The sequence below is a fragment of the Acinonyx jubatus genome, chromosome F2, assembly GCF_027475565.1.
Source record: "Acinonyx jubatus isolate Ajub_Pintada_27869175 chromosome F2, VMU_Ajub_asm_v1.0, whole genome shotgun sequence".
Classification (NCBI taxonomy): Eukaryota; Metazoa; Chordata; class Mammalia; order Carnivora; family Felidae; genus Acinonyx; species Acinonyx jubatus.
In genome coordinates this window covers 1,629,714-1,649,263 of record NC_069394.1, presented here as the reverse complement: position 1 = coordinate 1,649,263, position 19,550 = coordinate 1,629,714, and the positions used below count along the sequence as shown (strand labels likewise).

General features: G+C 65.3%; 3 protein-coding genes across 5 annotated transcripts; all 3 read right to left on the bottom strand.

Moving 5' to 3' along the window:
* Positions 1 to 196: 196 nt before the first annotated feature.
* Positions 197 to 2,146, bottom strand: LYPD2 (LY6/PLAUR domain containing 2). The gene is made up of 3 exons (XM_027063753.2): positions 1,976 to 2,146; positions 893 to 1,012; positions 197 to 467 (listed from the first exon to the last, which is right to left on the bottom strand). Exons 1-3 carry the CDS (start codon positions 2,034 to 2,036, stop codon positions 262 to 264), a joined length of 387 nt encoding a protein of 128 aa, XP_026919554.1. The 5' UTR covers positions 2,037 to 2,146; the 3' UTR covers positions 197 to 261.
* Positions 2,147 to 6,783: 4,637 nt separating this feature from the next.
* On the bottom strand, positions 6,784 to 16,430 carry SLURP2 (secreted LY6/PLAUR domain containing 2). The gene is made up of 3 exons (XM_027063755.2): positions 11,570 to 16,430; positions 7,323 to 7,421; positions 6,784 to 7,092 (listed from the first exon to the last, which is right to left on the bottom strand). The coding sequence occupies exons 1-3, from the start codon at positions 11,664 to 11,666 to the stop codon at positions 6,956 to 6,958; spliced, it is 333 nt and encodes a 110-aa protein (XP_026919556.1). The 5' UTR covers positions 11,667 to 16,430; the 3' UTR covers positions 6,784 to 6,955.
* LYNX1 (Ly6/neurotoxin 1) lies at positions 16,430 to 18,533 on the bottom strand. Of its 3 annotated transcripts, XM_053208203.1 has the most exons (5): positions 18,383 to 18,529; positions 17,907 to 17,944; positions 17,289 to 17,490; positions 16,978 to 17,079; positions 16,430 to 16,764 (listed from the first exon to the last, which is right to left on the bottom strand). In XM_053208203.1, the coding sequence occupies exons 1-5, from the start codon at positions 18,498 to 18,500 to the stop codon at positions 16,568 to 16,570; spliced, it is 657 nt and encodes a 218-aa protein (XP_053064178.1). In that variant the 5' UTR covers positions 18,501 to 18,529; the 3' UTR covers positions 16,430 to 16,567. The 3 variants fall into 3 exon arrangements, with proteins under 3 accessions (XP_053064178.1, XP_026919551.1, XP_026919552.1); XM_027063750.2 differs by lacking the exon at positions 17,907 to 17,944 and having other exon boundaries at positions 18,383 to 18,533; XM_027063751.2 differs by lacking the exons at positions 17,907 to 17,944; positions 18,383 to 18,529 and adding an exon at positions 17,727 to 17,892.
* Positions 18,534 to 19,550: the final 1,017 nt, after the last annotated feature.

The following is a 19,550-nucleotide window of genomic DNA, read 5'->3' as shown; positions in this document are numbered from 1 at the left end:
GCTTACCACGTCATGGGACTTGGAGAGGAGGCCCCTAGAGACAGCCCAGAGGCAGACCGGGAGGGGAGGGGAGGGGCTGGGGAGGGACCTTGGGGGACACAGGAGGAGGCTGACGGAGCCGGAGACGCAGCTGTAGGCCCCCCGGCCCCCCGTGGGCAGGGCACCCAAAAGCAGACACAGGACGCCTGGTGCAGGGGTGGTGCTTCTTCAAGAGCGGTTGGGGCTGGCTTGCAGGGGTGTGGGTGGCGGGGGGGGAGGGCTCTAGGGTCCAAAGCTCCAGAGCAGGAGGAGCGCCAGCACGAAGGCCAGGCTGCGGCGGCCGTCCAGGGCGGGCGCCCCGCCCACGTTGCACAGGTCGTTGTTACAGCAGGACACGGGCCGCGTCTGGCCGATGCCGTCCACGTCCGAGGGCACGCACTTGCTGGAGCAGGACTTGGTCACCGTGGAGTCCCCCAGGAAGGGGTACACTGTGGGCCACGTTGGGTGCCCGGTCAGCTCCCGAACCCCAGGGCCCCCAGGCGTGGCCCCGTGACCCGGGGTGGGGGTGGGGGTGGGGGTCACTGCTGCACCTCAGTCCCCCTCCTCTTTCCTTCTGCCACCGTGGGGGTCCTACGTGCCAGGGACACAGCGGCTGACACGGGGATTCCTGGCTGGAGGAGGCAGTTCCTCTCCAGGTGCCTCGAGCAAGGCTGAAGGTGCGTTTCCGTTAAAGGAAAGAGGGGGGCAGGGGCGGGGGGGGCGCGAAGTGCTTCCACCAAAAGCCCTTTTTGCAAAACGGCTGGGGCCGTGGCTGCGCGCTGTGCACGGGGCCCCCACAGCTGGCCAGGGGTGACACCCGGGAGGCAGCTCTGACCCTGGGACCCCAGCCCTGCCCCGCCCAGCACCCGCTGACCTATCTCCAAGGAGTAGAGGGTGGTCTTGCACATGGTTTCGTTGACACCGCAGGTGGCGATGGTGACACAGCTGGACACACTGGTGGGCTCGTGACAGGTGTAGCATCTCAGGGCCCCCACTGGGTGAGAAGCGGCAAAGGACGCGTCAGGCCCTGCCCCTCCCCAGCCCTCTGTCCTGGAGGCCCGGGTTCGAGGGGGATGACGCCACCCGGGGGGTGCCCGCCCACCGAAACTCTGGGAGGATTCAGGAGGTTTGGGCAGGAGGTTGGGGACAAGGTGCCCTCCCAGGGGAGGCGGGCCGAGGTGGGGACTGGGCAGCTCGGGAGGCGTTGAGGGGGGGCCTGCGGGGTCAGGGAGGGCCTTGGTGCGGCAGGACACCCCCTCGGGGTCCTCATCAGCAGAGAGCAGCACCCGACCGAGGGGTGCAGTGGGGCCTCGGGAACAAGTGAGGAGGGGTGCGGGCTGCGTGCATCCACAGGCATCGGCTTAGCAGAGGCGGGGAGAGCCATGGCCCCAGGGGCCAGGCAGGTCAGGCCGGGGGGGGGAGCCCCCGGGTGTGCTGCCCTCCCCTCCTCTGCTGGGTCCCGTCCCACCGCAGGAGCCCAGCTGGGCCTGGCCGCCCAGCCCAGTGAGGCCGCAGGGCCCTCCCCTCCACCGTGTGGCCCTCTGTCTTCAGGTTGACCTCAGTTTCCCCTCCGCCCAGCTCCTTTCCTGGTTGGGTGTGGGGGCCCCGAGGGGCTGGGGTGTCTCCCCTAGCTGGTGACTCGGACCTCCCAGAGGCTTCCTGGTCTTCCCAAGACGCCTCTCAAGGCCCGCCTCCACCGTGGCCCCGGAACCAGGGAGCACGATTCTGACGGTGCCCTCTGCGGCCCGAGGCCCCCAGTGACAGGCAGGTCCCCAGCTGGCATCCGGGGCCTCTGCTGCTGCCCCAGCCCAGCCAGTCCCAGCCCTGGGCGCAGGCCCTTTGGTACTGCACCCACCTCTCCCTCGCTTGGGCTGAGGGCCCTGCCCTTCCCTCCGCACTCACCCCCCTCCCCGCCCCGCCTCGCCTCTGCTCGGGCCCCTCTGCCTGCACCCCTCACCGAGCTCGCCGCTGCAGGCCGCCAGCACCAGCACCAGCAGCACCGGCCGTGCCCCCCTCATGGTCCAGTCCTCACGCCGCAGCCACTGCTCCCTCACCCTCGGCCTGCCCGAGGGGTAGCAGACACCGGCGCAGCCACCCGACCGGTCAGCCGAGCAGATTAGTGCGATTGGGTTTCCTGTGGGCGGCTGGGGCGTGGAGACCCACCCCCCGCCCCCTGGGGCCCCTCCCGCCTCCACCAGACACCCCACTCCTCCCGCCCTCCCTGTCCCCTTCCCCACTCCCGTACCTCCCACAGCCTGGGGCCCCTCCCTGCCCCTGATGACCCCTCCCTGCCGTTTGGGGGCCCTCACCTCCCTGTGACTCCCTTACCTGGGCCCCCCATCTTCTCCTTCCTCCCCCATTCCTGCCTCTGCCCGGCACCCTTTCCGCCTTGGGTCCCCATGCCTATCTCCAGGGCAGAGTCCGGGTCTAGTGGCTCTGGGTTCGAATGCTACCAGGGTGCCCCGGGACACCCCCTCGTGGGGCACAGTGATGGGGGCGGACTGCCGCCTGGACAACCAGCCACGGTGTACTCGGAGGCTTAAGGGGACAAAGACAGGAAGGTGCTGGGTCAACAAAAATGTCCTGGAGGGAGGTTGGAGGTGGGGAAGGGCCAGAGTCGCCTTGGGGACGCTAATCCCGGTGTCCACTGGAGGGGCGGGCACACCTTGATCTCTAATGGGGCCAAAGGGTCTGCCCCTCGGGCAGGGCTCACGGGGCCCCAGCGCAGGTCAGGAAGTTGATGGGAAGGGCTTTGCCCAAGGCTCGGACAGGACTCAAGTGTGGCTCCAGCCACTGCTACCCCCGTATACTCACACGCATACACGCGTGTCAGACACATGCACACGCACACACTCGTGTGCACTTTCGCACGCGCACACATGCACTCACAAACCCGCACACGCGTGCACACTCACGTGCACACACGCGTGCCAGACACACACACTCGTGTGCACTCTCGCACGTACACACATGCACTCATAGACCCGCACACGTGCACACTCACATGCACCGTGCACACTCACATGCCCACACTCGTGTGCACTCTCGCACGTGCACACATGCACTCACAAACCTGCACACGCGTGCACACTCACACACACAGTGCACTCTCACGTGCACACACGTGTGCCAGACACATGCACACACTCGTGTGCACTCTCGTGCGCACACAATGCACACTCACAAGCCCGCACACACATGCAAACTTGCACACATATACATATGTGCAGACTCACGCGCGTACGCACGTGCACACGTGCACCCCCGAGGGTGCCTGCACGTCAGCCTCCACAGGATGTACTCCGCCTGGGACCCCGTCACACCCTCCACCAAGCCCACAGCAGCTATGGGGAACGCTGGGGTGGGGTGGGGAGGGTTGCTGACAGGTTCCTCCGCCTCTTGCCTGGCGGTCAAGGCCGTGGTGCCCAGACTCACTGGGGCTACGCTGCAACCCCACCCACCTCCTCCGTCTTCTCCCACAGGGTCCAAACCTTGGTCCCTCCTAGACTCTGCCCCTGCTCTGCTTCCTACCGCCAGAGACGCCTCTCCCTCCCCTCCCCTCCCCCGTGCTCTCCTGTGGTTGAAATTCTCTGTCTGGGGACTCCCCCCGCCCCCACCCCAGCGCCTTTCTATGGTCTCTGGACTTTTCCTTTGAGATCGGCTCCAGGGAGCTGGAGGCGCTTGTGTGTCCCTGGCGGGGACTGGCGGGGCCTGAGGACGAGGCGCGTGGTGACCCTTAGCACCGGGCGCGTGTCGGCCACTTCACCTGCTGGGTCGTAGCGTCCTCGCTGCGGCCCTCCAGGCACACGCCACCACCGCCTGTACTCGGGACACAGGGTCAGGGGCTCCTGGCCTTGGCGGGAGCTGCCCTGGGCGGGTCACCTGGCGTGGGCTGGGGAAGCCGAGACGGCGACCGGGCTTGTCTGATTTGACACTTCACCACACCGCACAGCTGCAGCTCGGCGCTGATGTTGGACGCGGCTAACCGGATCAGACACCGGCCGCACACACCCTAGGCTCCTCCTGGTCTAGCCCAGTTCCTTTGCTGCAGCCACACCAGCCCAACCCCTCGGCCTCGGACCCGAGGGCCCCGCCTGTGCCCTCCCTCCTGAACGCACCCGTGGCCCCCGGTATTGGCTCCTCCCGCGGTTTCCGCCTGATCCCTGGGCAGCCAGGCTGAAGCCGGCCGCGAAGTGTCAGCTGTCCACCTAGGTCGGGGAGGGATGTGACCCGGGCAGGGTCTGGGTGGGCTCTGTCTAGGATGCCTCCAGGTCAGGGCCCGGTGTGTGACTGGGGTCAGGGTTCTGGGCGTGACCAGTGTCAGGGCTCAGGGTGTGACCAGAGTCGGGGCTCAGAGCGTGACCAGGGTCGGGGCTCAGAGTGTCACCAGGGTCAGGGCTGAGGGTGTGACCGGGGTCAGGGTGAGCGTGTGACCGGAGCCAGGGCCCCTCTGCTGTTGCCCCATCTACGGCATGGCCTCCCCTCCGGCCTGCCTGTGGGTGACCTCCTCTGGGCAGTGTCTTCGGGCCCCAGGAAGGCAGGGGGTGTCCTGGCCCAGGCTCCCGCTCAGCGGCTCCCCTGTAAGCCGATGTTTCTACGCCGTGAAGGGAGTGCACAGGGTTCAATTCTCTGCAAGGCAGGCCCGGAACCCTCGGTGCCGTGCCCTTCCTGAGGCCCCTGCGGGAGGTGCCCTGACGCGTGGGCACACGTGTACTGGTAGGCACCCGCACGCGTCCACGCCGCGGCGGGGACCTTCCACTGCAGCCACACCCTGTGGGTCGTGTGCTCGGAGGCACAGAGCTGGGAACCTTCGTGTCCCCCCCGCGCCACGGGGCTCCTTGCCCCCCTGGTCAGGCTCTCTTCTCCCCGCTCTCCGTCACCACTGACCCTTCCAGGAGATTCGCAGGAAGGCAGAGCTGGCAAATGGCCACTGTCCATTGCAGGCATTGGGGAATGACCCATCCGCTCTCCGACGAAAACCGTTAGACATCAGTTGTACCTCCAGACTCAGAACCCCTGCCTGGGAAGCCTGAAGGTCTTATCGGGTGCTTACCCAGCCCTCGGCGGGCCCCCACGTTGGGGCACCTGCCTTAAACCAACCACGGGAGGCGGTGGCTCTGTGGGGGCGGGCACTCCCTCCCGTCCACAGGCGTCTGGGTGACATTTCAGGGGCCAGCATTCAGCAACATTCTTGGGGCATCTTAGAGTTTCATGCACGCGGCCGACTTGCCCCGGGGAGCACCCTGCACGGTGCGCACGGGGCTGGCTTCCAGCCTTTCCCTCTCCTCCCGCTTCTCTCTGTTTCTCCCCTGCATTTAAAGTGCCACTTGCTTTTACGTTGTCCCTTTCTTTTTTTTTTTAATTTAAAAAAATTTTTTAAATCTTTATTTTTGAGAGAGAGAGAGACAGAGGGCAAGCGGGGGACGGGCAGAGAGAGAGGGAGACACAGAATCCGAAGCAGGCTCCAGGCTCCGAGCTGTCGGCACAGAGCCCGACGCGGAGCTGGATCCCATGCACCGCGAGATCATGACCTGAGCTGAAGTCGGACGCTTGACTGACTGAGCCGCCCAGGAGCCCCTCGTGTCGTTCTGTTTAGATTTGTGTGGAATCATGACTCTTTCTCAGTCTGGATTTTCAATCTTGCTTTGGTTTCCGAAATCCTCCTTCTCTTGTTAATTTGTAAGAGCTTTTAATGCATGCGCTTCTGATGGCACGCGATTCACCCACTGCAAGCGTTTTCGGTGTGCTCCCAGATTTGTGCAACCGCCCCCCGTCAGTGTAAGACTTTCCTCACCTCAGAAAGGGACCCACCCGCCTCCTGGCCTACTTGCCTGCTGTGGGCATTTTGTGGAAATGGACTCACAGAGGAGGTGGTCTTTTGCATCCGGCCTCTTTCCCTCAGCCTGACGTCCTGGGGCCCGTCCCCGCCGTGGCGGTGCCTCTGGAAACATCCCCGCGCCTGGGGAGTCCAGTGTGTCTGTCCCCTCGTCCGCTGAGGCGCTGGGCGCGGCTTCCCCGTCTGGCTCTTGTGACGACGCTGCCGTGAGCGCGGTGTGAACGTGTGAGTGTTCATCTCTCCGGGTGTGTGCCCCGGGGATGGAGTTGTGGGGCGTGTTGTGACCGCGTGTAACTGCTCGAAGAACGCGTCTTGATTTTCTATGCCGAGCCGTCTATCGTGTTGACTATCTCTCTTTTGACATTTAAAGCTCGGGTTCAGTGGGACCGCCTCTCGATAGGAGGGGAGCGGAGGCCGGGAGCCAGCGTGGTTTTCTCCCGCGGGGTCAGCTTCCCCACCTCCGGCCTGTGACCGCCGTGGTGGCCACGGTCAGTCCCGCCTGGGGGCTCGTAGGGGCCTCTCCCGTGGGCCGAGGGCCCTCCTTGCGCCTCCGTGTGGGGTCGCTCGCTCTGCTAGGACGCTGTCGCCGCACTGCACCGGCTTTTCCACGTCTTCTCAAGAACGTGGGAGAACGTGGCCGGGGTAAGAACAAGGAAAGGGCCGGGCGGTGAGCCCGTGCTCCACTTTGCGGCCCGAGGCTGGTGGGAGCCATGATTAAAAGTGTGCCAGTGTGTGTGTCTGTGTGCGTGCGTGTGTATGGGTGTGTGTGTGCACGTGGGGGTGTGGGTTAGTGTGCGCGGGTGCACCTGTGGTGGGGGCTGATTCCAGCCTCACCCTCTCACCTGGCTGCTCTGTCCCTTCCATCCTCTCCCCTGCTTCCCCCAAAGTCCCCGCCCCCTGCCAAGGGCCCCTCCCCCTTCCTTAGACCCACGCAGTGCCACCCTTGGGCCCCCTGACCCCCCTGCGCGGCCCGGGATGCTCCTGGAGCGCCCCTCGGCCCCGGGGCCCCATCTCAGCCGCGGGTGGAGCAGGGTCTGCCTGGGGGCCGGGGCGCGACATCGGCTCTGTGAGCAGGGGCAGCGGCTGCGGGTGGAGGGGCGCTCAGTCATGGTTGCAGAGGCTGTACTGGCAGCAGACAATGGACACGTGGGGGCCGAGGCCCAGGGTAGAGACGTCGGGGCAGCCGATCTGGCACGACTTGGTCACCATAGGCAGGTCGATGAGGCTTAAGGGGACCCCTGGGGTGGACGGAAGGCTCCCTGAGCCTCTGCACTGCGTGCCCCCTGCCCCACCGGCCACCAGCGCAGCCCCCCTCCCTCGGGCCCTCTCCGGGGCTGAGGCCAGGGGGTGCTCCCCCCGCCCTGCTCCTGACTTGCTGGGAGCCTGGACCAGCTCCGCCCCCTCTGAGCCTGGCTCTCTTCTGGGCAAAGGGGCCACGGCTGGCCCACCCCACACGTGCCCCACTCACGGGTGGCGATGGTGACGCAGTAGTTGGAGTTCCGTGGACATCTGAACGCACGAGTGCACCCTCCGAAGTCCTTGCACTGGTGACACATCAAGGCTTGGGCTGCAGCCGCGGGCGGAGGGACAGGTGGATGGACAGACGGGGACACAGGTGTGGGCAAGTCCTGCCTAATAGCACCCGCTACTCCTACCCAGCACCCCACTGTCATTCTCAGGGCCCTAGCCCCGCATCCTGGGGTGCCGAGCCCTCAAGACCTCCCAGATGGGGGGGTGGGGGAAGGTCACCATGTACGAAGCATCAGCCCAGGGCCGGGCAAGGTCCCGAGGCTCCAGCCTGTGGGACCGCGCTCTTCACGGGAAGCGGGGGCCAGGCCTGGGACCGCGACTGGATGGGTGCTACGACCGGAGGCCGCTCTTCTGAGTCCCCCAGCCAGGAGAGCGCTGGCCCGGGGTGGGGGCAGGATGGGGTCCTCTGGGCTTGCTCTGTGGCATCCCAGGGGAGCGGAGCAGGGCCGCACCCTGAAGGAATTGAGAGTTGAGGGAGTTTGGGATGGAGGGAAGGTGGTGAGGGCTCCCCAAGACGCGACCGTGCCCATTTTCACCTTGGGGGGGGCGGCCTGGGTAGGCCCCCTTAGGCCCACCGGCACCTTAGTTCAAGTGGCTAAAGTCACGGGGCCTTGCCAGCCTCCGTGGGGAGTGGGGACCAAGGGTGGCAGGTGTGCTGGGCAGGGAAGGGCCGGAGGGAGGCGGGAGGGAGGCCAGCATGGCTCTGTTCTGTGAGGCCATCACAGATTCTTCTGGAACACTGAGTTCACTCCATAAATGTCTGCCGGCTCTGCCCTCCCACGTGGGCACTGCGTGGGGCCCCACAGCCGCTCTGCCTGCCTGGCTGTCTGTCTTTCTGTCCCTCTCCTCCCCACACTTCCCGTCCCCCCCCCCCCTTCTCTGGTTCCTGAGCTTCTGTGCAGGAGGTCGAGCCACGGCGCCCGGCCCTGCCCTGGCTGCCCGCGCATCTGGGCACAAACGCAGGGCCAGCGGGGCGAGCCGCAAGGCCCGCACTGCCCCCACGCACCGTGTGCAGGCTCGGAGCCCCAGGACGCTCGCACCAGAGTCCAGGAAAACACGCTCACCGCCCCCCTCACTCCCTGGTCAGCCCTTCCGGCCTCGCCCCCCCATCGCCCTGGCTCTGCCCCGGGTCGGCACACTTTCAGGCCCGGGTCCTTGACCCTGATGGTGCACGGCACACTTGAGCCAAACCACATACGCACGGGCACTCGCACGCACACCCGGGCAGGGGCTCCCGGCCCCCTCCCGGCCTCACCCTCTGCTCCCTTCCCCGCCCCCCGGTGGCTGTGGGCGGCGCCCTCCCAGAGCCACAGAGCCGGAGGTAGAGACAGGACGTGTTCACCATGGCGGGGCGCCCACCGTCAGCCTAGACTCGCCCGCCAGCCCCACAGAGCAATCCGAGACCCCACATGTGACCAAGAGAGGTGACGGTTCCCGTCCCAAAGCCCAGCAAAGCTGCTTGGAGCCACCCTCACATCAGGCCTGAGGACGGTGTGGTACGTTGCATACGCCGCCACCTAGTGGACAGACAGGGGAGTGTCACCGGCAGACCCGGGCAGTCTGGGTCTCCAGGGCATCAGCGAGAGAGAAGCAGCTCCTGCCTCCTGCTCTCCTCTGCTCACCCCCCACCCCCAGATGCCTCCCTGCGCTGCCCATGCTGTGCCTTCTGCTCTCCGGCAAAACAGGCCCAGCTCATATGCCACTCCGCTAGGGAGGTCTCCTGCGGTTCCGGGCAGAGTTGATGGCTCCTCGTCTGACACGCCCACCACGATCTGCTGATGCCTCTGCCCCAGCCTGGTGATGGGGTCCCTGCCCCCACGTGGTCTCACTCAGGGCTGGCTCCCCATCCCCGCTGCCTCCGATGTGACGGACAGGAGCGGGCATTCCGCCCACTCTTCTGACCCAGAGCATCCCTCACATAGCACCCCTCCTCTGTACCTAGTGGGACTGAGGAGAAGTTTGTGGAGGGAGGGAAAGAAGGAAAAAGGAAAGGAAGGAAGGAAGGAAGGAAGGAAAGAAGGAAGGAAGGGAGGAAGAAAGGAGGGAGGAAGGAAGGAAGGAGGGAAGGGAGAGAGGGAGGAAGGAAGGAAGGAGGGAAGGAAGGAAGGAAAGGAAGGGAGAGAGGGAGGAAGGAAGGAGGGAAGAAAGGGAGGAGGGAAAAAAAGAAGGAAGGAGGGGAGGAAGGAAGGAAGGAGGGGAGGAAGGAAGGAAGGAGGGGAGGAAGGAAGGAAGGAGGGAAGGAAGGAAGGAGGGGAGGGAGGAAGGAAGGAAGGAGGGAAGGAAGGAAGGAGGGAAGAAAGGGAGGAAGGAAGGAAGGAGGGAAGGAAGGGAGGAAGGAAGGAGGGAAGGGAGAGAGGGAGGAAGGAAGGGAGGGAGAAAGGAGGGAAGGAAGGAAGGGAGGAAGGAGGGAAGGAAGGAGGGGAGGAAGGAAGGAAGGAGGGAAGGAAGGAAGGAGGGAAGGAAGGAAGGAGGGAAGAAAGGGAGGAAGGAGGGAAGGGAGGAAGGAAGGAAGGAAGGGAGGAAGGAAGGAAGGGACAAAGGAAAGAAGGAAGGAAGGGAGGAAGGAAGGAGGAAAGGAAAGAAGGAGGCAAGGAAGGAAGGTAGGAAGAAAGGAAGGTGAAGGGAGGGAGGGAGGAAGGGAAGAGGGAGGAAGGAAGGAGGGAAGGTGGGAGGAAGAAAGGAAGGAGGGAGGGAGGAAGGAGGGGAGGAAGGAAGGGGGAAGGGAAGGAGGAAGGAAGGAGGGAAGGAAGGAAGGAGGGAAGGAAGGAAGGGGGAAGGGAGGGCGGAGGGAGGGGGAAGGGTGGCCAGGTGTGCAGGCTTCCGGGGGCTCGTGTCGTCTCCCGATCGGTGCAGCAGGCAGGACACCTCCCACTCTGCCCCTGTTGGTTCTAAACCGGGACTGGCGTGCGGACTGGGGGGAGTGTGCTTCCCAGGGGTAGCAGGGAGAGGGCGCCCACGATGATGTGGCCTGTGGGGCTCCTGTGATCCACTGGACCTGGGCTAAGCCAGGGGAGGGAGGAGGGGCCTGTAGGTGGCCCCTCCCAGATGCCACCCGACCCCCCCTCCCCCCACCGTGACCTAGTCCCGGCGGTGACAAAGACTTTCCCCGTGTGGAGCTCAGGTCCCCAAACCTCTGTCCGTCGGCACTGGTGACCCAGGAGCAGTTCTTAGGGGCCATCGATGAGACCCGGGTCCCGAGCCTCACATGCGTTCCCCGCCGGACAGAGGGCCTGCACAGGGCCCGGGCATGGTCGGGAGGGTCCCAGCAGGTAGAGACACTGGCAGACCCCAGAGGGTGGCGGGTGGAGCCCTGTGCCCACGCCAGGGGCTGTCCGGACACTCCCTCTGTCCATCTCATTTAAGGCCATGGCCGCGAGGAGGGTGCCAGCCCAGATGTGGAAACAGAGGCCTGGCCAGGTGAGGGGCCGGGGGCCGGGGGCCGGTCGGGGTTGGGTCAGGGGCCCAGCTGGGTTCGTTCGGGCATCTGGGTGGGTGAGCGGAGATGCCATCCACCTCGGCCGGGAGGAAAGATGATGAGGCCGGGTGTGCACAGCCCCATTTGAGGGAGATGTCCCCAAGGAGCCCTGAGGCAGGCATCCGGCCCGAAGGGCCTGGAGCCGACCAGCCGGGGCCAGCGATGGCGGAGGTGGGCCCAGCCGAGTGCGGAAATGGCCCGAGTGAGGTGACTGGACCCAGATGGAAGCCAGAGCGAGGGAGCGGAGGCCGGGGTCCCAGCAGGAGGGACTTAGGAGGGGGCCCGGAGAGGGTGGGCCCAGGAGACAGTGCCCGCCAGGGAGGAGGGCCGTCAGACTCAGTGTGGGGGGGGGGGGGGATCGCTGCTGAGTTGGAGAGGCCTGTGGGGGAGGTCGGCGGGGGAGGGGTGTCGAGCTGGGGCAGGGCACAGAGAGGCGGGCGGTTCTTACAGGGCACAAGGACAGCGCTCGGGGCTCGGCTGACGGGCCTGTGGGTCCCGGAAGGGGCCGGGGGAACTACCGGGTGCTGCCCACGGGCAGAGGGTAGGAGCTGGCTGGTGGGGCGGGGCCGGTGCCCCAGAAAAGGGGGTCAAGGGGGCAGGAACCGGGGTCCTCTGAGGTAGGAAGCCACATCCCGGGGCTCGGTGGTGGCTGAGGCCGGGGGACCGGCTTAGAGCAATGGTGGGGGGTGGAGGCGGCACCCGGGACTCACCGAGCTCCAGGCTCAGGGCGGCAGCCAGCAGGAGCCCGAGGAGCAGCCGCATGGTGTCCCGGAGAGAGGCTGGTGCCCCGGGCAGCCAGGCTGGCATCTTATACCTGCCGCTCCCACCCTGCACCAGCTGGGCTCCGCCGTCTGACTCGCCTGCCAGCTGACTCAGCCACGGAGCCAGGCTGGGGCCCACGCGGCGCTGGGCCACCCGGCCCCCAGGCTGGAGGGCGAGCCCAGTTTACCGCATCAACCGTTCCCTGTCCAGCAGGTAGGATAATTCCGGTCGTAGGGCGGGGATCACGCCAGCCCACCCGGCAAGGAGGCACAGGCAGCACGCGGCCTCTCGTGTCCCGCGGGAGGGTCACCCCTCCCCCTAGACACGCCGAGGAAGCCGAGGCCGGCCGGGCCGGAGCCCTGGCCAGCGCTGCCCCCGGGGTGTCAGGTGACCAGCTTCCCTCCGAAGGGCCGGAGCATGCGCCTCCTCAGCCGGCCGCCTGTCCGGTGGGCCTCTGCCCACGAGTGGCAGCTGGGAGCCGCCCGCCCGGCCAGAGTGCTGAGGGCTCACGTTCGCTGCCGTGGTCACGCCGCAGGGCCCAAGACCTGCGGCTCTTTTCCCCCACGGTGGGGGGAGAGCAGAAGGGTATTTGAAAGGGTCCCGTGACGGTGACACCCGACAGCAGCCAGACATGCCAGGGTGACCCACAAGCCACACCGCTCTGCTAAGAGCTGTCGGGGCTGGGGCACCACGGGGGCAGTGCAGGTGGCTGTCCGTGGGGAGCTGGCCCCACCATGCGGGGATCCCCGTGCATCTGCTCTGGCTCCCGGGTGGCTTCTGTCCACCCCTCTAGCTGGTGGGCTCCTTAGGGCTGGGGGCTGGAGGGATGGAGAAGGAGCCAGAAGACTGGGGTGCTAGGTGGGTTCCTGGGGTCCCACCCCCCCCCACCAGCGTTCTCTAGGGGCCCCTCTCAAAGGGTGGGCTGGGTGAGTTGCTGGGCCCGCCTCCTTCCCGTCCTGCTTGGTCCCCTCCCGCGGGTCGTCCCCTTGCCTGCGTCCGTCCGGGCTCCGACGTCGACTGGATGAGCCAGGGTGAACAGGAGTCTGGGACAGACAGAGCCGGCGTGACCAGCCATGCCAGACCCAAAAGGTGGACCTGAGCTCAGACCAAGGTGGCTGGTGAGGACAGAGAGCAGGGCAGACACATTTATTCATCCATTTATTCACTCACTCCGTGAGATACGGAGAGGACCCCTCGGGTGCAGAGTGTAAGCAGAGGAGGGAGCTCTGGGGGGAAGGCGGATGCTTGTGCCGGTCAGGGTCAGGGTCAAGGTCAAGGTCACGGCTAGGAGTTAGCATTAGCGTCTGACAGGGACACGGCCTGGGAAGTGTGACGAAGGGAAGGGACGCCACCCGTCAACCCATCCATCTGTCCGTCTGAGGCCTCCTGTGTGCTGGTCACTTACACCCACAGCCTCGTTAACCCCCACGAGGCCTCAGCTCGGCGGGGACGGTCGTTCCCATTTTATCAGTGAGACAACGGAGGCTCAGAGATGTGAACGGGGAACTCCCGGCAAGTTCAGTGGTGGGAGCTAACAAAACGCACTGAGAGGGCACGAGGCAGAAAGAGGCCTCTCCCTTTCTTTGTACCCTTTCCAGAGGTTTAGAAGCAAGAACAACATACACGCTCACCGAACAAACCGGCCGCTGTAAAGGGGATGACGACGCGGTTGGTGCCGCCCCCTGCCCCCCGCCCAGCAGGGCACCTCAGCCCTGGACGCACACCTTCCTGACGCCTTCTCTCCGCGCAGGGCCGGTGTCTCTAGGTGAGCACCCACAGCCCCAGCTTCTCAGCTGTGCCCCAGGACAAGGCACAAAACAGCCACAGGAGGGGGCACAGCACAGCCAGCACGAGGGACCCCCAGGCCGCTTTGAGACGCCACAAAGACCTCTGAGGAGCCCGAGCATCTATTCACACCCAGGGGGTGCTCGATTCTGTCGGAAGGATCCTGGAGTCACGTTGGCGCCCCTGCGCTCTCCCCCGTCGGCGACGCCAGCCCACGGCCCGGGACACAGACGGCGGGCCGGTCGCCCTGCCGCTGGTCCTCACGGCTTCTCAGATCTCTGGTTCCACTTTTCTCCTGCGAAGCTTTCCTGACCCTAAACTCTTGTAATGACTTCACAGGCTAAGATTGTTTTCCGTTTACAAACCCACCTCCTGGGCTTCGCCCTCTCAAGCTCCCAGCTGCTGGGAGAAGACAGTGCGCAGTGGGGCGGGCCTGTGGGGGTCGGGCGAGGTGGCCAGCCAGCCTGCCAGGCGGGCCGCCACATCATTGCTCCGTGCCTCAGTTTCCTCACCTGCAAAGGGGGCACGATAATGGCTTCCACCTTGCAGGGTGGTCGTGGAGCGCTCAGAGCCACGACCACAGGGAAACCAGACAGATGTGGGTTAGCATCCTCGTCGGCGACATCCCCACTGGCATTTCCCACTGGGGGCCTGGCCCAGTATTGGTTGAGGGCTTTCCGGGGGCTCTGTGCTGGGTTTCAGAGACATCCAGGCCAGGCAGAGCCCTGTCTGTGGCGGTGGAGGGGGTGGCATGGTCCTGGGGGACCTGGTGCGATGTTGTGGGTGTTGGCCTTGGACCAGGTCGTGGCAGAGCATGGGCAGAGGGGTGCAGAGGGCAGGTGTGGGCACCCCCATACCATGGCAAGCCCAGCTCGCTGGATCCCTGCTCTCAGTGACCCCGGAGCCCACAGGGGGACACGTGAGGCTCTAACTTCATCCCCACTGTGATGGAGGAGGGAGGACTGACCCCGTGCCCCTCCCAGCTCTGGCCTATGATGCCAGCTGGCCCAGGACAAAGGTCTTACACAAGTGATATAACGACGGCTCCCAAGGCTCTCCCACTGAGTCAGGAGGTCAAGGCTGGCTAGGGCTGGAGGCCCATGTCCACCCCTTCCACATCCAGAGGCCTGTGCTGGCCCTCCAGCCAGCTCTGTGGGGGCAGTGCTGTCACTTCCAGGAGGCTGACCACTCCCGGGGGTTCGTTGGATCTGTGGGAGCTCAGGGCGGCGGTCTGGCTTGCTCCCAGCCTCCCCAGGGAAGGGCTCACACAGGATCGGTCCTCGGGGGGAGGAGACACCCAAGTCTCCTGTGGGGGCTGAGCTCTTGACCTCACACTCCTTGGGGTACAGCTCCTTCCTGCCTCTTGGCCCAGGATGAGACCCATCTTCCCAGACCTTCTGGGAGGTCCAACCAGGTCGGCCTGAGGACCCCTACCCAGGCTGGCCCAGGCTCTCCTAGGGTATCCTGATCCCTTGAGATCTGGAATCACAGCTTGGAGCTCTCCAGGCTGAATCTCTAGCACAGGCTCCCCGATCAGGGCCATGCTTCGGAGCAAGGGCTTCTGAGTCCCGGGGACTGTCCCACCACACAGGCATTTGTTGTAATGCTGCCAACTTGGGCCCAACTAGCTTTGAAGGGACTCCTGGGCCCCTCCAGAGATGCTGAGCTGGGGACACTGGTTAGGTAAGGACGCTCAGGCCCCGTGTGACCTGGGCCACAATGTCGCATGTCCAGTCTGACTTCACTGGAAGGAGGGCCAATGTTTCCTGGGCCACCCTTATCCAGGATTGTTGTTGCTGGGTGACTCTTGTTTCCTAAACCAGGCCAGAGATGGGGTTCACCTAGGCTGGGTACCCTTTAATAATGCCAATTCTTGGGCCCCCGAGAGTCCCCAATACCCCACTGGGTTGGGGGCACCTGGAGACCATTCCCCAAATCAAGGAAGGAGCTCTTTAGCCCGGAGAGGACTTCTCTTTCTCCCCTTGGGCAGTCAGAGGGTGAAGGGTCCCATGGAGACCCTCAGGCTGGTGGGCTCAGCCTCTGGGCCGGGGCCGGCTCACCGGCTCTCATTCAGCCAGGCCCTCGGGCCAGAGCAGGTGGGGACCAGCCACGAGTGGGTGTGGACAGTGGTCCTTTGGATTGGAAGGTGCAGAGGGACTTCCGGGATTCTGGAGGGAGCCTGGTCATCTGAATCTCAGACCCTGCCTCCTCCAGCCTCTGTCCCCGACCTCCTCTTTCTCTTCTTAGGAACACGCCCCCCCCCACCGCCCCCCCGCCCTGCCCCACTCACCCCTCCACCCCAGGCCAACCGGGATGCGTGCTGCTGCTCAACCCACTCCGTGAAGGGGCAGGAGAGGGCTGAAAGGCCAAGCTGTTTGGCCCCACCTTCTCCTTGCCAAAAATAGCCCCCGGTCAGCTCTCAGGCTCCACCAAATATAGCCTGCCTGCCCTGCCAAGTGCCTGCAGTGTCAGGCCAGGGTGGGGCATGCGGCAGGTCAAGGGTTTGGCCTGGCAAGAAGGGGAAGAACCTCTCACCAGGCTTCTGGGGCTGGGGGCCTCAGGGCTCTCTTCAGGACGGGCCCGCCCCCTCCCCTGCCCAGGGCCGCCTGGAGACACAGGACTTCCCTGCACTACTCCCTGGGACGGCTGACAGGGACAAAGGCCTTCCTCGCATGCCCACAGAGACAGCCCTCGTGCGCCTCCAGAAAGCCCTTCTTCCTAGGGTGCCCCCCACCCATCCTGGGTCCCTACTGTCCCCCACCCCTCCGCACCCTTACTGGGCAGACTGCGGCAGCTGCCAGGAAGGTGGGCCAAGTCTCCCCTCAAATCAGTGTTCCTCAGCCAACTGAGAACCCCAACTGAGCAGCACATTTTGCCAGACACCCCTCTCCTTGGGCAGAGGAGGGGCGAGCTCTCCCACCAAGGCCAGACAACTTTGGGAGGGCTGGTCCCACATCAACCTTTTGAGAATGAAAGTCCTGGTCTGGGAGGAGGCCCCAGGCCGCGAGTCCCTGAGTCCTGAAGCTGACGAGTCCTGAAGCTGACGGTCCCGGGTGTGGCTGGGGGGAGGGCACCAGGTGGGTGGGGGACGCAGGGTGAAAAGGTAGGGCTGTGCCTCTCAGAACTCCGTCCTTGAGTGGGTCTTGGTGGGGGGCAGGGATTTAGAGCAGACCCCAGACAGTAGCCAGGAGGATGGGGGCCAGGGCCAGGGCCCCCGGCACGGCGAGGCCAGCGCTGTTGCAGAGGTCATACTGGCAGCAAGATGTGGTGGAGGCATGTTTGGAGTAACCGTCGTACACGGTCTCGAAGCAGCTGGGCACACACGACTTGCTCACCTTCATCCTGGTCGGTGTGTAGTCTGCATGGGGGAGCTGGGCTAGGACCCCACGTTGGCCCGACTCTGACATGCAGGGCCTTTAGGGCAGGCTCTCCCTCAGCCAGGTGCTCCCAGAAAGAACCCCAGGGCAGGTGGGGCCTCCCTCCTCAGTCCCCCCCTCCCCCCCCGCCCCGCCGCTCCTAGGGGCAGGCAGAACACCCCCTCCTGCTCCCCGGGGACACCCCAGTGACTCACAAGTGCGTGTGGTCATGCAGTAGGTGACCATGGCCGGGCAGCGCATGGGATTGAAACAGTTCTCGCCGTTGTAGGCGCACACGTGGCAGTCCAGAGCCTGGGCTGGGGGCCGGGGGATGGGGTGGGAGCTGGATGGGGGTCGCACAACAGGGGGGAGGCCCCTCCTCCAGCCCGGCAGGCCCCAGGTCCCATCCCCTCCCCCCGGCACAGCTGGAGGCAGAGGTGGTTTTTAGGAAGCCTGGCCTCCTTCCCCACTCCCAGCCATCCTGCCCCCAACAAGGGTCTGTCCATCTGTCTCTTCTCCATCTTACCCAGAGGGAGGCCCACCAGGGCCATGAGGAACAGGGTGAGCAGGGGCGCCATGGATGGAGGCGAGAGGACAGAGTGGCAGTGGGGAGTTGAATGGCAGCTGGTCCTTGATTTCAACTCAGGCTGGGTCAGGGGCGGGGCACAGAGCGGGTCAGACAGCCCCCTGCCCTCCCCGGCTCTTGGTTTACTGGAGGCACTGTGGCCCTGCACAGAGGAGGACAAAAGAGGGTGGTCACCCAAGGGGACCCGGGCAGGGGTGCTGGTGGGAAGGTTTCCTGAAGACGGGGACACAAAAAGAGAAGGAGGCGGGGGGCGGGGGGACAGTCCAAGTGGAGAGACTGGTGTCTACAAACAGATCTGTGGTGCAGGCTGAAGGGGTGGTGCGAGGAGGAGGGTTCATGCAGGGGCCCCACCGAGCCTGCCACACAGCTCCTCCTCACCGAGGGCCCTGAGTACAGGTGAGCGGCCAGGGCACCACTAGGCCCCAGGGTGGGCCTCTCCTCACTGCTTCCCCTCTGCTTTGCCCCTGGGGTGTCCTTGCGTGGGTCCCCCACTTCCGCTACTTTCAGGGCCGAGGCGGGGGCCGCTCTCCCGGGAAGACCTCCGGAGCCCAGTCTTACTTGGGCTTCAGGTCTGAGTCCTGGCCCGGCGGGAGCTCCTGGCAGGAACAGGCTCTGATCAGCCTGTGGGGAAATGCGCTTGGGGCGTCCACGCGGGCAGGAGAGCAGGAGGAACTTCCCTGTCCCTACATGGTGCTCGGGATGGACACGTCCAACCTCTGGCTGGGGGGGTGGGGGGAGTCTGGACTACGACTTCCCTCCCCTCCCCCTGCGGGGATTCTCGGGGCCCAGCGTCCCGTCCCAGAGGGCCAAGCCTCCGCCCCTCCGGAGAACAGCAAACCAACCCGTCAACCCAGTTCCCAAGAGTCACCCTCAGGGTGCGGCGGAGGGAGGACTGGCCTGGCTGCTCCGCTTCCCGCCCCTTGCCCGCGAGCCCCGCCCCGAAGACTGCGGTCCCAAGCAGAGTGGGGGAGGTTTCGGGATAACCTAAACCGTGACCTTCAGCACGCTGAGCCTCCGCTGCGCCCAGGACTCACCCGCGGCCGCTCGCCAGCTCTTCCCTGGGTCTGAAGGCGCGACCGGACGGGCGCCCCGCAGTGACCACGCCGGAATGCCCCTCTGCGGCCTCCAGAAACTGCCAGCCAGGCCTGACATCCCCGCAGGAGGCCCCGCCCCAGCCCGCCCCCGGCCTGCTTTGGACCGGCCCCAGCCCCGCCCCGGTCCGCCCCCGGCCGGCTTTGGACCCTCCCCGCCCCTGGGCCCCGCCCCGGTCCGCCCCCGGCCGGCTTCGGACAGGCCCCAGCCCCGCCCCGGTCCGCTCCCGGCCGGCTTTGGAACCTCCCGACTCCGCCCCCAACTCTATTTCATCTAGGCCCCGCCCAGGCTCCGCCCATCTCCCCCTCCCCCGCGCCCTACGTCCGCCCAGGCTCCGCCTATCCCCTTTCCTGCCCCGCCTTAGCCCCGCCTCGGTCCCGCCCTCAGCCCCGCCCAGTCCCGACTCCGCCCTAGGCCCGCCGCCTCTCCGCTCAGGCTCCGTCCAAGGTCCTGTTCAGCTTCGTCCCTCCCGCCGCCTCCGGGTTCCTCTTTCCCCGTGGACTCGAACCCCACCCAGCCCTGGCATCGCGGAGAGCCAGCCACGCCCAGATATGTATGCTGCCCCCCAGTGACATCCACGCGATCCCCTCAGATGCACGCGCACCGCTCAGGGACTACCTCCATGGGATCTGGCCGCTGTCACCCACCCAAATGTTGGGTTTCTTCCTGCTTCTGGCAGCTTGTCTTCGCCTGCTCACCCCCGCCATCACCGGGCTCCTCATTCCTTGAGCCCAGTTCAACCGAGCTGCTGCGTGGAACAACCGCCCCCCCCCCCCCCCAGGAGCGCAGTGACCCCTGGACCCGGCTCCCTATTCAGTCTGCCTGCGTCCCCACCTGGCCCTGCCTTCCCTGTTGAGTGACTTCTGCGTTTTACCTAGCATTTTTGGGCTTCCGTCCCCACACCTGGTCCCATCTAGAAAAGTGAAAAATCAAGCCTTGAAAGGATCCCATTATTTCACGGACCCCTCCCACCATAATAATATCAGTATTAAATAATTGTGGTGTTTTTTTTTAATATACAACTTTCTCAACATTTAGTTTTCTTCTGTTTTGAGCAAAATTTAGGATTTTCATGGGCCCTAAACTTTTCATTTTTTTCTTTAATTTTTG